The sequence below is a fragment of the Chlamydotis macqueenii genome, chromosome 15 (genome assembly GCF_036417535.1).
Source record: "Chlamydotis macqueenii isolate bChlMac1 chromosome 15, bChlMac1.mat, whole genome shotgun sequence".
NCBI lineage: Eukaryota > Metazoa > Chordata > Aves > Otidiformes > Otididae > Chlamydotis > Chlamydotis macqueenii.
Genome location: NC_141570.1, coordinates 8669806 through 8684834, shown reverse-complemented (window position 1 = coordinate 8684834; position 15029 = coordinate 8669806). Strand labels below are relative to the sequence as shown.

General features: G+C 39.3%; 1 protein-coding gene across 1 annotated transcript; it reads left to right on the top strand.

Annotated features, from left to right (window-relative positions):
• Positions 1 to 1971: 1971 nt before the first annotated feature.
• LOC104477541 (acyl-coenzyme A synthetase ACSM3, mitochondrial) lies at positions 1972 to 13801 on the top strand. The gene is made up of 14 exons (XM_086760105.1): positions 1972 to 1983; positions 4237 to 4251; positions 4897 to 5107; positions 5526 to 5733; positions 6114 to 6257; positions 6999 to 7155; positions 7769 to 7848; positions 8606 to 8729; positions 9238 to 9318; positions 9444 to 9545; positions 9914 to 10041; positions 10709 to 10808; positions 11533 to 11652; positions 12445 to 13801. The coding sequence occupies exons 1-14, from the start codon at positions 1972 to 1974 to the stop codon at positions 12529 to 12531; spliced, it is 1569 nt and encodes a 522-aa protein (XP_086616231.1). The 3' UTR covers positions 12532 to 13801.
• The last annotated feature ends 1228 nt before the right edge of the window (positions 13802 to 15029 follow it).

The window sequence follows — 15029 nt, the reverse complement described above, 5'->3', positions numbered from 1 at the left end:
TGTGAGTATCGGCAGTGAAGTGATATTATCTCTTCAAAAACTATCACTGTAACATTCCAGATTCTTTCTGAGTAGAAGGAGAAAGACATATCCATTAACTGCTTCTCTTCATCTTCATTAATTTGTGATCTACTTAAATGGTTAAAGTAGGGGAAAAGAGAAGATACAAAGGGCTTTAGGTTAAGGTGCAAATTATGCACAATTAACGACGGTGTAAATGATTACACGAAAAAGGTTACTGCGTAGAGAGAATTGTGCTGCCTGGTCTGTTTTGTGCTATGTTCTGTTCTCATTACTTTAAAAGAAGGAAATGATAAAGTTAAGGTTTAATTCCAAATCCTCTTTGACAGAGCATCCAGGTTTCACTTCTCCAGATAAAGGCTAATCTTTACAGTGCTTCATTTAAGAAACTCATGTCCTGAAAGCCGAATGAACTGAATGAAGAGGATCTGCCCCAGCCAGCTCTCACTCTATACTGTCCACAGCAAACAGGTCAGGAAAACGTTTGTCTGAATTCCTAGTGTTGTTGAGCCTTGAGAAGAAGCAAATGGTACTAAATCAGGAAAATAATTTCTGTTTCTTGCAGCAGTTCAGAGCACTTTGCCATTACTGGGTCTTTTCCTCAATTTTCTTACTTCATTTTCATCTGTAAGTTTGCAGGTGAAATAGTGCTAAAAACTCTTGAAGGCTCTCACCGCAAAATTTTGCACACATTTTTGTAGACCGCTAGGGAACCCTGGATTTAAAATGTTTTTCATCTTGTCTAGCTTGAATATCATTTCCAATCTTGAATACTGTTCCTGAATATTCCTTCTCTCCTCTTTTCTTTACAGATTAGATTTTGTCATTACAATGCTCTGAAATATGTAGATTATAGCTAAATCACAGAATTAGAGCAGACTAAGAAATTAGAAATATAGAATCATAGATCATAGAATAGTTTGGGTTGGAAGGGACTTTTAAAGGCCATCCAGTCCAAACCCCCTGAAGGAGAAGGGACACTTTCAACAGATCAGGTTGCTCAGAGCCCCGTCCAACCTGGCCTTGAATGTTTCCAGGGATGGGGCATCCACCACCTCTCTGGGCAACCTGTTCTACTGCTCTATCTTACTCTGTTACATCTTACATCCAGTGTTATATTTTACTGTGTTATTAAAAAGAAAAATTAAAATTATTAGGCTTTTCTGTTAAAGGAATGAAAGTGGATCCATTGGTTTTTAGCATTAAGAGTGGAGATCGCAACCTCAAAGAAAGGTTACATTTAATGAAAATCTTGATATTTTTACTGACAGTTGTTTCCTTAAGTAAGAAAAAACACTTAAAATGAATGTATATCCCAGAATATGGCATAAAACTCCTTTATTAACATCCATTTTCTATGGACATATTTAGAGAATATTTAAAAGAACATTTTTCACCAGTAAAACCTTTTTAGATTATTTTTTTCCACCAGGTCCTGTTAATAGAATTTTTATTTTACATGTAAATACCATCTAAATAAGTTTCTGCTCTATAATCCTGATTCTGAAGATGGTGGCACTTAGGCCCATAATAACACTTAATTTTATATCACTGTCATATGATTCTTTCTTAGGAGCAAATTATATCCTTTAGGATTATTTACAGCTGGTCAGTATTTCTCTACCACAATCTCCACGTAGCATGGAGAATGCTGTGATTTACTGTTGGTTTTGACAAAGTACCTGTTTGGGGTGGGCAGGAGCACGGAAATCTGCTTCCAGATTTTTTTATGCTGTCAGATATCACTGAAAACATTAAGTTGTGAGAGTTCTAGATACTTCAGTTTGTTTGCCTAATAGGCAATATTAAATATTACTGTAAAAGCTCCTGCTAAGGAATAAGGAAATTATTCCACTGTTAAATAAGTTACTTTTTCTTGCTGAATTAAATTTGACCAAAACTGATATCCGTGCGTCAGAGATGTAAGGATAATTTGTTACGGTTGAAGGCATGGGACAAGAGGTAAATGAGTACAAAACAAACTCAAAAACTTGGGACAAAGGGCAAAACTTTGCAGCTTTGCTCAGGCCACAGAAATTCCACATGGGAAAGAATTTAATCAAGAGTTTACCTATGATTTTGTACCTAGTTTGTGGTAGCTTCATCCTTTGTAAGAACAGAAAAGAAAATTAACCTGTATTTCAACAGTCACCTAACCTTGTATTGAGTTTAGTGACTTGTGTTTAGTGTTTGAAAAAGGAAAATCAGTAGAAGGATCCGGGTTTTGGAATCATAGGCCTCCAGGACTCCACTAGCTCCTGCCCTGACTGTGGGCTCTTCTTGATGTGAGTCAGTTTGGGTTTTTTCCATGTTTGATAATCTTCATGTGCGCTTCTGAGAAGCCTCTAAATAGCATTAAAATTTTGAGAGTGGAACACAGTTCTGAAGCAACCTTCTAGAACTGCTGAAAAAATTAATAGTAATACAGAAAGAGAGGGAAAAAAAAGAAGAGTAGCAATGGGAAGGAAGAAAATAATTGGACTTGAGAACTTTTAGGATCATTATGATGAGTACATATGGAACACAGCATTTACAGCAAGCAAATGTAGAAGTGTCTAAATCAAGTTTGGGGACCTAAGAGATAACTGAAGTGAAGGTTTGTCCTAGTTTAGCCCCCACTTGGGACTAAGACCTACACAGTCATTCACTCACCCTCCCCACCCCTCAAGGGAATATGGGAGAGATAATATAACAAAAGGCTCGAGATTTGAGACAAGGACAGGGAGAGATCATTCAACAGTTACCATTGTAGGCAGAACAGACTCAGCTTGGGGAAAACTAATTCAATTTATTAACAATAAAACTGAAGTAGGATAATGAAAGAGGAAAAAAAAAACCCAGATCTTAAGAACAGTTTTGCCTCATCTCTCCCCTCCTCCCAGACTTAACGTCATTCCTGACTATCTCCTCCTCCTCCCCACCCTGAGCGGCACAGCACAGATAAGGAGTGTGTGTTGTTGTCACTTCGTGGCACTTTATTTCTGCCTGTTGCATATCCTCTCTCCTCTCCCTCTCCCTCTCCTCTCTCAGTTGGGCCAGGCCTAGACAGCCACCCAGTGGGAGACCAGAGGATGAGGCCCCTCAAGGCCCATGCCTCCCCCTCTCTGCCTGCACTTCTGTTTTATTTTCCCCTTCTTAAATATGTTATCCCAGAGGCATTATCACCATCGGCAATTGGCTTGGCCCTGGCCAATGGTGAGTCTGCCCTGGAGCCAGACAGGTCCACCGGACAATGAAAACTTTCAGCAGCTTCTCGCAGAAGCCACCACTGCAGCTCCCCCTGCTATACAAGCCTAACACAAAGTTCTTGAGATATATGTGATGAATGGACATATCAGTCAGTAACTGTTCAAGCTAAAGCAGTGAGAATCTTGATGGAAGTAGTCTGGAAACGATCTTCCATGAGAAGGAAAAAGAATAGAGAATCAGCTACTGAATGCTTTGGTGTAAGAACCAGTAACCTTTTCATAACGCAAATAACATCTGACGTTGTGTTTGACTAAGGACAGTTGTGGACAATTAGCAGCCCCAAAGAACACATCAAGAATCTATAATGATTGGCTGAACTACAGACAAGATGCTGGATCAGTACAGTACATCAAGTCCTTAAAAAGCTGGTGGTAAAAAACTTCGCATTTAATTAAACTGTTAAAAGAATCAGTTTGGCTGTGAATAGCCTAAGTGACTTCAGTTTAATAACTCATCAATTCATAACTGAATTGCCTTTGGATAATCTCAAGAGTCTTTTTTTCTTGTTGTTCTTACAGGTTTCATAGCAGCAATTCTGCTGATCTTCTTATATAGTCTACAGCATCTACGTACACCATCTTCTGCCATGAAGTTGTTTAAATTACAGACTCTAAAATCCTTGTGGAGTCCTAATAGGGCTTTCCACGGGCACCGAAGGCTGCTTGCCTCTGATGTGTATTCACAGTATGAGTCTGTCAGGCGTGGGGAACAGGAAATACCAAAGTACTTTAACTTTGCGAGTGATGTTCTGGACAAATGGTCTGAGATTGAAAAGGTAGATGATCTTTTGTCATACAGATGACATAATCATAAAGATGAGATTCTTTAATTTGAAATAAGTCAGAGCTTTTTCTTTATCAAAAATAGCAGTTGCCAAAACCAATGTGCATTAGGAAATTATACAAAATCTCATTCTTTCTTGCTTTATTTTAAAAGTGTCTCTGACCCTTGGTGCTCCCTATGTAGGTAGAAAAAGCAATGGTAAGTCCCTTTTGATTCTGATTTAACCTTGGAATGGCTGTGCTTATTCCTTCTGCATTCTATGATATTAGATATTCACATAACAAAAATATAAGTAACATAACAATAACATCTTAGGAAAAGATCTCCCACAAATGTTTTATTGCCTTACTCCAAAGTGGATTCTGCATTTTTCCAGATGCCCTGTAGTCACAGACTACTTAACTCTTCTCTTCCTGAGCAGTCAGCCTAGAAAGAGTCCTGCCATATGTGTTGTCCTCTGTCTGTGCTGCTTCTGTTTCATAGTATTCCACAACTTCATCTACAATATCAGGAGTATTATGTAAAGTATTTAATGTTATCTGTTATTTTGTAGGAGCATTAATGCTCAGCATAAGACTTAAACTGAAACAGAATCCAGACAAGGACTTAAGTCTGTAAACAAGTTCTGTTTCTGAACATTTCAGGTTCAGAAAAGGAGATTTTATTGGAAATCTCTGAGCTTGATCCATAGCAAATCTCAATCCATTATGGACAAGGGAAAAATATCACTTATATGCCAGTTGTGAAATACTAAGATCTTCATAATTTGCAGATACTTGTGCATTATAATTTCATAGTCTTTCAGAAGAAAATGTTTTGGTTTTCAATCCCTATGTTTTGTAGGCTGGAAAGAGACCACCAAACCCTGCCTTTTGGTGGATAAATGGAAAAGGAGAAGAAGTGAAATGGAGCTTTGAGGAGCTGGGGTTTCTGTCTCGGAAAGTGGCCAATATGCTGACTAAAGTATGTGGACTGCAGAAGGGGGACAGAACTGTTGTGATCCTACCACGAATCCCAGAATGGTGGCTGGTAACTGTGGCTTGCATGCGAGCAGGTCAGTGAGCATATCTGAGACCAGTAAAACTGGTTAATGCAAATCAGTTGAGAGGATCAAGAATTTCTATGGTTTATAAAGGAGAAGTAATGTAATAATCTAGTGAGTGGCCTAGCTACCAATTACACAGACAGTCCTGAAGGATTTGCACTAGGTGGCATAGGACAGGTGGCCTGTGCAGCAGGCATGGAGATCACAGAAGGCAGGGAAGAGCCATGGAAGTCACCAGACAGGTCCACACTTCACTCCTTACAGGAGAGCACAAGCAGCTGCTTTACTCCACCATCACTGTTTGGTTTGGCAATGCCAGGGCAAATTCACCTCAGAGGTCAGTTTGGGAATAGTCAACAGTTTAGGTTCTTAGGAAAGAATCAGATGTAAAAAATACTGTCCCAAGCTAACTTCATTGCTCTTCCAGGAATTGTCTTAATTCCAGGAGTATCCCAATTATCAGCCACAGACATATTATATCGACTCCAGATGTCAAAGGCCACATGCATCGTTACCGATGACAGCGTGGCTCCTGCCGTGGACTCAGTGGCATCTGAGTGTCAGTTTCTGAAAACCAAGCTAATCGTGTCCAAAGGCAGCAGGGAGGGATGGCTGAACTTCACTGACCTGTACAAGTGAGTATGAGTTAGTGATGCTGCTGTCATGATGCAGAAAGCAGTCCTGTTCTCCACAAGTGCTTATTTGCAAGTATTGATCCACTACAAATGCTCATAAAATGCCAACATGAAGGTATTAATCATGACTGCTTGATTGTTGATCCACATGAGAGCTGTTTGCTAACAGTGGTCTTGTTCTGGGAAGTTTTTCCATCCTGTTCTTAAAGAGAAGTCTGCCTTTGAGAAAGTGTAACTCCACATTATTTTAGTCTGATTTGGTGAAAAGCTTCAGTGAAACTTATTTGGGGTAGGATTTTTGCAATATGCAGTACTTCACTATGTTCGGAAGCCTGTGTAAAGTAACCACTGAAGTCACAATTGCATTCTCTGTTTTAAAGAAACCAATCTGATGACCATTCCTGCGTCAAAACAAGGATTCAGGACTCAATGAGTATCTTCTTTACCAGTGGAAGCACAGGTTCTCCAAAGATGACTGAACATTCCCAGGGTAGTCTTGGTTTCAGACCCCTTTTAAGTGAAAGGTATGAAAGGTTTGAGCCTGGTTGAACATGGGATAATTGCAGCTGCATAGTAGAACTGATGAAACATTACTGAATAAGAAATACCAACATACAGCCCCAGTCCTTTTCCCTCTGAACTCAGACTAGAAGCTCTAGCAGATTTCTTGGGGAGCAGAATCACCCCCAGTATTTCAATTTTTCAGTGCATATCTCTTTACCCTTTCTTTGGAGTGTTTCAAAGGACAGCCATCAGCTGGGAATACTTTAGTGCAGAGAACCAAGAGATGCCAGGTTCTTTGGGCTGCAAAAAGCTTTGTGACACAGGTAGATGGGCAGAAACAGAGTTTATGTTGGTTGCACAGATCACCCTGGTCACTCAGCAACCTTAGAACTGAAATACCTGGTGTCTGACACAGCATCCATGTATGCTGCTGCTTCAGCCCTATCTTCCTACCCAGTGGAAAGTCACTTCATTGAAATTCAGACTCCTCTTTTTCCCTTACTCTACCCTATGCTGTGACTGATATCATATATATGTGATATATGTATGCATATGTATTTATGCAAACATATAGTTAGGTGCCCTTTTATCCTAGAACTAGCTCATGAAATAAACTTATTCAGAGTGCCTCGTGCCTATATATCTTGTCAGAAATCTTGGGCTTGCTGGGTTTTTTGTTTTTCTTTGTTTATGGTTTGTGATTTTTTTTAAAGCAAAAATTGTTCATCATATTTTTGTTCATTTTTTTTCTGCTCTATCAGATACTGGTTGGATTTGACTCCCTCAGACATTATATGGAGCACAACAGACACAGGATGGATACTAGCTTCACTGGCATCTGTTTTTGATCCTTGGGTTTTTGGATCATGTGTCTTTATACATAAGTTACCACAGATTGAATCAGCAACCATTCTAAATGTAAGAAAAAAACTCATGGAGATGTGTTAATCTGCAGAAAGGCTGCAAAAAAAAAAATTCTTAACATCCATAGATTTCATGGTTGTGTCCGAGATGCTGTATCTGTTGCATAATGCCCCTGTTTGCATTTTTAATGTACACAGAAGGGGCCAAACTTGTGTCTCACACACTTTCCTCGTAGCTGATGAGCACGTGAATGAAAATTATCTAAAAGCAGCACTAATTGCTTGCCTTTAACAAGGCTAGTGACTGTGGAAGTAACATCAGCTGGTATTAATACAGACTGAAACTGAAGCATTTCTCTAGCCACACCGGCCAAGATGAAAGTGAAAACCTCCCTGTGACGTAGACAAAGACAGGCTTATTCTGGCCATGCTCCAAGCTGTGCAGTCTGGGTGTCATGTAGACAAGTTAGCGTGGGATTTTGTCTGATTAAATATACTGTGAATCTCTGCACATTACACCAGCTGTAGGAGGATTTTTTACTCAACAGAGAGCGTATGGTGCTTTTAGAAAGGAGAGCTACATTTGCCCCTTATATCACCTGATACTGTACATCCACAAGGCAGCTTTTTGTCTGAGCTTATGTCTGTCTTGTTCTTTAACTCACTAGACTCTCTGCAGATTTCCCATTGGCACAGTGGTTGGTGCTCCAACATTGTTCCGCATGCTGGTGCAAAATGACCTCTCCAAGTATGTAAAGAAATTATTTCCTAATGTTTAATTTACCCTATACTAAACTTTAGCGATCTCCCAGATCTAGCTGCTTGATGCAAAATAGGGTAGTAATGTAGTTTAAAATATCCTTCATGAAAAGACCATTATACAAAATTGGTGAATTTTGCTGAGTTTTATGATCAAACATAGAGAAACTTTTGGGGCTTTCACTACTGAACTTGCAAGCAAATCCCTGAGCGTATGAAACGGAGTGCCTGCTAAATTCCTTATGGTAATTTTCAATTACCATATTAATTGTCTATGCTTTGGGAAGGACAGTCATCCTAGAAAGTCGATGTCAACATAACTGTGAGGGAGTGACTTCTTGTGGCAGTTGTACATCATCCTCTGCTCCAGTTCTCACTGCCTGCCACCGTTCCTTCTTCCCCTCTCACTTTCCCACTTCGGCTGTTGCACAAGGTCAACAATCAGGGCCCTGGCTCACCAAATTGCTCTGTGGTTAGTTATAGGCATGTCCTTAAACCCCAGCTGATTTCAGCAAAAATCTTATTTTTTTCATGTGTGTTTCACTATGACTACTACTACTCATACATAAAGTGTTGAGCACAGACTGCTGTCCTTGCTGGATCAGGAGTCTTCTGATTTCCCCACTACATGGGACTAACTCTCCCAGTAAATAGCTTTCCGGTATTATTTGTTTATAGTTGCATACTCCTTGTCTTGCCCAATAGATTTAAGTACTGCCTCTCTTGTTTTTTAACTCCCTGTGAAGCTACAAATTCATGAACCTGAAGCACTGCATAAGTGGAGGGGAGCCAGTCAACCCAGAAGTCATGGAGCAATGGAAAAGCAAGACTGGATTGGACATCCGTGAAGTATATGGCCAGACTGAAGCGGTACATCTGTAGGGTCAATATTCTATTAAATCTTTGTAATTCCTTTTTGCTTTACAATGTTTTAATGTTTGTTTTCAAAGAATACAGCCTTCACATTTCTGTGAATGTTTCAGTAATCTCTTTCCCTGATAACCTCTGAAAGAACACCCTTTCATGGTTCTTCTCACAGAACCTGCCAGAAACATGGATTATTGGGAGGAGATGTGCTTTAATATTTCTATAAATGTTCTCAAGCAAATTCCAAGTGATAGTGACAGGTAAGAGGGCAGTTTAAATCTGAAGAAGATGACTGGTTAGCAGAGGGCATAAATTCTTCACAGGTAACAGAACAGGATTCTTTCAGGGAGTTTCTTGGTTTTGCTTTCTATACTGTACAGCAGAGACATACAGGATCCTATGAATCTTAATTCCTTAGTTTGAAATTATTCCAGAAAATACATTTAATGAATTGAATGTGAATGTAGCAGTTTTCTATTGCAAAACTTTGTTTTGATTTTGATTTTTACAGGGAATAATCTGCTGTGTATTTAAAGGAATGAAGATTAAACTTGGATCAATGGGGAAGGCAGCTCCCCTTTTTGATGTTCAGGTTTGTTGGCTGCTCTTTAGATTCTTTCATAGGGGTGGGTTTTTTTTGTTGGTTTTGGGTTTTGTGTTGTTTGTTTTTTTTTTTTTTCCAAATTGGACTAAAATACATGTTGTTTTTCATTCTAGGTTGTAGACAAAAATGCTAATATTCTGCCTCCAGGACAACAGGGGGAAATTGCTGTTAGAAGCAAACCTATAAGACCACTTGGTTTATTCTCTGGATATGTAGTAAGGACTTTATTTTATTCCTCACCACCACCAATCTCCATAAATCTCTCCAACTGCACAGTGGTTCAAGAGGCTGAATATTTTTCACTAGTTTATTATTTATTACCAGAGAAATTTGTTTGGATCGGTGCATGTTAGAAAGGGAAGAGAATTTGCTCAAGATTGAGTTAACTATTTTTTTAAAGAATCAAAATGTTTTTGTTCTTTAAACCTATTTTACTGTATTCTGTAGCAATTTCAGTACAATTCTTGAACATCCTTGACTGAAAAATTCCAGTTACAGTGCATTTAACATTATATACATTATAGCATAATGTATAGCTAATGCATGCTCAAAATCTAAACGGCTGTTCATATACCACTTTGAGGATAACCCTAAGAAAACCACTGAAAGTGAACGTGGGGATTTTTATGTTACTGGAGACAAAGGTACTATGGATGAGGATGGATATTTTCAGTTTATTGGAAGAGACGATGACATCATCATTTCTTCAGGGTCAGTTTGCATGCTTCCTTCTTAAATCTGCCATTGTGTAATCTTACATGTTGTGTTCCTGGGGACCTTCAGACATGATAGTCCTGTGATTAATGTTTTGACCTCTTGACTTAGGAATACCTGCATTTATTAGCTTTTCGTAGACCTGCAGTATCATCTTGGTGATGTCAGTGGCATCTCTGTATCCCTTTCCCCTGCAACATCTCCTCTGTCTCAACAAAGTGAAGACTTCCATTGGCAGGGGAGGGATTTTAATCTGGTTTATTTTTTGACTAAAATTGAAGGACATATCTATTGGACTTAAAGAGCATGGAAACATGTTATTTTTAACATGTTGAAATGAAACAATTTGATACCATATGATGTGATACCATAAGGTGGCATCAGCTGATACTGCAGACCCCAGCTATCAGGGTGGGATGGAGCTCCAGCTTAGGAGCCATAAGGAAAGGGGAGAGATGGAGAGGTATCTGCAGCCCCAGCAGTCCTCTACCACATGATCACCATGAAATGCTCTTACCTTCTAACACAGCTGACTTTCCAATTTTACAGTTGGTTGTTGGTTTGTTTAGGGTTTTTTTTTTCCTTCAATATGACAATTAAAAACCATTTGTACTGGTTTTCCAGCTCCTAAAACCAAATTGTACATTTTTCTTTCCTTACCTAGATATCGCATTGGGCCTTTTGAAGTAGAGAGTGCCCTGATAGAGCACCCAGCAGTAGCAGAAACAGCTGTTGTCAGCAGCCCAGATCCCCTCAGAGGAGAGGTAATGATGCTGAACAGTGGTGGGGGAAGCAATATGTTTGTTTAAATATGTAACTATATGAAACAGTTCCTACTTTACTGAATAATATACAGCTCAAAGGCAGTCATGTCATCATGAAGAATCCTGCTTGAGGTGACAGGCAAAATCCCTTCGCATTTATGTGCCTTTGCTCTTCTTAGTTTCTTTTCATTCCAAGATGATCATCTCTGTGGAGAACATTACAGGAATGTTTACTTTCTCCTTGTGGTTAAGTACTTGTCTATACACTGAAATGGTCTTTTCTAGCTGTGTTGTTGTAGCCAAAGTTATACAATAACTGCCCTAGCATTGGTTTTGGGCTACATGCATGGAGAAAGCAGTCCTGTGCTCGGATGTCATGGGCCTACTGTCCTCAGTGTGAACTTCAGAGAGAAACAAAATGTCCCTCAGCTTCAGGGAGAACTCTGCAGAGACACCTCTTATTACTCCTCATTCTTGACCCCTGCTGAGAGGATAGAGCAAATGCTCTTGCTTTGTAATGAGGGCAGGAAAACTGTGCTTTCAACTTTCCCTTTTGCAAATACAAGTGCAGAAGCTGGGCACAACCATTTCTTGTATTGTGCAGATTTCTCTGTTCTTCCCTTTTGCACGTCATGACTCTGAGTGGTACTGCTCACTGGTAACCTGTGTATTAGCTCCTAAAAATGAATGGTGTCAGATCACTTTTGTTGAACTTACCTTACAGGTTGTGAAAGCATTTGTGGTCCTGTCCCCAACATTTTCCTGCAGTGACCTGGACAGCTTAACCTCTGAATTGCAGGAGCATGTCAAGAAAACTACTGCTCCATATAAATACCCTAGAAAGGTAAATGCTTCTGAGGAGAAACTTTAAACCAGGGCATTCTTCCATAAATCTCAGGAGAATTCCTATTTGGATTTTCATTAGTCACCTGAAAGAGACAGTGGTAAAGATTCAGGCAGAGCACTGGCTCCAGAAAATCTTTCCTAAACAACATTAGTTTACATTGTTTTTCTCGCATTTGAGTAAAGTGTTTGACCTCAAAAATTTCTAGGCTTCGTATGAGATCCTAGTTACATCTGCATGTTCTAAGCCAGACTCACAGTCATAATTCTCCATTCTGTATTTAATCTTCAACCAAGCACTCTCTAGTGTCTTTACAGTATTACCTGACTGAATTTGAATAAGTTTTTAGGAAAGCCCAGGAGGATACACTTGGTGTTTCTCAGTGATCCCAGCACTACAGGAAAAGAACTACTAGCAGTGCCACCTTAGTTCACTTGTGCAGAAGTCAGAAACTAAGGACTTTGTGCCAGTAACATCCCTTTTCTCTTCTTTTTGTCATTCATCTCTGATACCATTTAGGTCTTCATCCTTCTTTTACAGTTCTAATTTTACAGTACTCAGTTTGCTTAGCTGGGAGGCAGTTATAAAGATGTTTTCCCATCTAGGTAGCCAAAGAAATTGTTTCACAAGTAGCATAATGTGCTGCCTTGATTTTGCTTGGACTTGATCATTCAGGCAAGCACTTCTTACTGATGGGAGTCCCTTTAGTTTTCCACATATGCTGAGAGACAGTCTTGGAAAACCAACTCTGTTAAACATGCTACGTTGTTTTCTGTCTTTTTTTTTATTTAGGTGGAATTTGTCCAAGAGCTGCCAAAGACAGTCACTGGGAAGATCAAGAGGAACGAATTAAGAAACAAAGAGTGGGGACGGATGTAGCATTGTTTGTAATTTAACAGAACTTTGATTCCATTAACGCTACATAAATTTATCTGATACAACTGCCTTACTTCTGATCTATTTTTGTTAAATATCTGAGCATCAAAAACACCGAGATGTGATGTTTGCACCTGCTTTCAAAGCTTCTAATATCAGTACCATGGTTTCAGTTACTGAAGCACTGCTGGGAAAGGGAACAAACCATAAAACTCCTTTCTAGTCCTCAATGTCCACAAGTTCACCAGAATTTGACTGGTGACCTATCTGTTTTACATAGCATCCAAGATCAGCAAAGAGAGATTGCTGATACAGATTGCAGCTCCAGGCTGCAGAAAAGGCAGGCATGGATTTGAGTGGTTCAAATGCTCTGTCCTTAAATGCAGCATGTTTAATCTGAATGCAGCGCTCCTATCTTTTCCTGAAGATGGAAAGACTCCCATTTATTGATACTACCATAAGACCTTCATAAACCTTTCTTGTTTATTACTTACGTTGATGACAAGCAGTGCCAGCTTCTCCAATGCTTTATCCACAAATACTCTCTCATACAGAAGTAGCTTTGTTGCTTGCCCTCTGTTTTGTTCTTTGCACATAATAGACAAAAGTCCTGTACCACTTCTGGTGGTCTTTAAAATGAAGTTTGCTGTTGGGCAGGTGACCCAATTTGTAGAACAGACCATGGCTCTTTACTGTAGTAGACACTTGCTACAGGACCAGTCTACTTCTGCAGCTGAAGTGAAACCAGTGAAAAACCTCCCTTGAACTGGTTTAGATGGTCACATCTCTGTTTAACATTTAGCTCTTAGCTTTATGAAGAAGCATGTATTGTAATGTACACACACTTACTTCTTACAGTTTCACAAGCAATAGCGGGAAAAACTTTATGACTGTATCAGTTCTTAGCTGTTTATCCTCAGGGGTTTTTTTAATTTTATATGCTCAAAGATTATTTCATTTTCTGACATGAATTTTCATTATTTGACAAAGACTTCTCCAGCCTTGGAGTCCTCTTCTGTTCATTAAATAAGAAGAAATTGCTGGAGAACAAAAGCATCTTTAAGCAGGAAATAAGGTCTTTTACAGCCATGTCACTCTGCCTGGTGTTCTGTGTCTACTGCAGCAGTAAAGTAAGATTCGAAGAATTCTAAATTTTGAGAAAGTAAAATATTTTATTTCTTGAGTAAACACTTTGCTTATGTCAGTGAAACAATTCCTATACTAGCAACTGCTGAAATGAAAGCAATTGTCAATAAATACGATGTTGACTTCACTCTTTTTTGACAGTAGCTTCATTTTTTGTAATGCTCCTTAGTATTTCACAGAAATTTCAGAACACATTTCACTGTTCCATTCCTAAGGTTTCTAGGAGCATTAGATTACATGATTATAAAACTAATAATTAGTTTCTTGAATGCACTTGTTTGGGCATGTCACTTGTTGCTGCCTCAAGCTCTTTTCTGTTCCCAGTTCAGTTTCCATTAAAAGCTATGTACTCCTGGGCCTACCAGGGACTCTAGATCTTTCTGTTTGGTTTCAAACAAACAAACAAGTGTTTAAAAACAACAAAAATTGAACAAAACAACAAAGTCCACAAAAAGTGGAATGATAAACAGGTGTGCGAACTGGAATTCAGAGCCCTTGGAAACTATCCTTGTCTCTACAGTTAGCTGTTTGGACAGTTAAACTCCAGTAATATCTGAGGATTTGGAGGTTGATTTCCCTCCCCCCCCCCACCCCCCCGTTTAAGGACCTAAAATCAAGCAACTAAATTCAGCATTGAGAAAGTTTAGAGCCCTAAAAAAAATGATCTGAATTAAACTACCACAGAGAAGACAAGAGTTTTACCACTGATTTCAGTGGAGTCATGACTCTTGACTCTCTAAATTCTAGTGTGGCTCATTAAAATGATTTGCTCCAGGCTTCAATGCTAGAACTGTCACCTACGGTGATCCCTTGCTTAGCTGACCTTAGAAACTGGGTTTCTGTTATGCTCTGGTAACCCAGTTTTTTGCATGAGTGGACTGGGATCAAAGTCAAGCGGACTGCCGAGTTATGCCACGTGTTGTGGCTGTAGTCTGTGAGGGGCTCTGCTCCATGTTGCAGCAACCTCTTATCATTGACATCTAGCACACACTTCTGTCTTGAATACAAGGTAGATGGTTTGTTTAATTCTCCTCCTCTGCCCAGGATCAGAGAATCACCAACACATTTCCTCTGATCCATGCAGAATTATTTCAGAGACACAGGCTTTCAGCGACAAGCAGTTGAAAGCAAAATACATCTTTCTAGCACATGGTTTTCTTTTGGACCCACGAAGTTTGAAACTTGCCTGGGTTGTAAAAATACAATTTTCAACAGACTAGCCTTTCCCCCTGAGACCTCTTACAGCCCAGCTTCAATTCTCAGATACAATAGAAAAGGTAATACCTGCATCAGAAAAAGTATTCTGTATCAAATGTATTTTGATGCATTGTTTCCTGAGAGTTTAGACTCTCATC

Coding starts and splice junctions, on each gene's coding strand:
- LOC104477541 (XM_086760105.1), top strand. Junction 5,734..6,113: donor AACTTCACTGACCTGTACAA/GTGAGTATGAGT, acceptor TCTGTTTTAAAG/AAACCAATCTGATGACCATT. Junction 7,849..8,605: donor GTGCAAAATGACCTCTCCAA/GTATGTAAAGAA, acceptor CTCCCTGTGAAG/CTACAAATTCATGAACCTGA.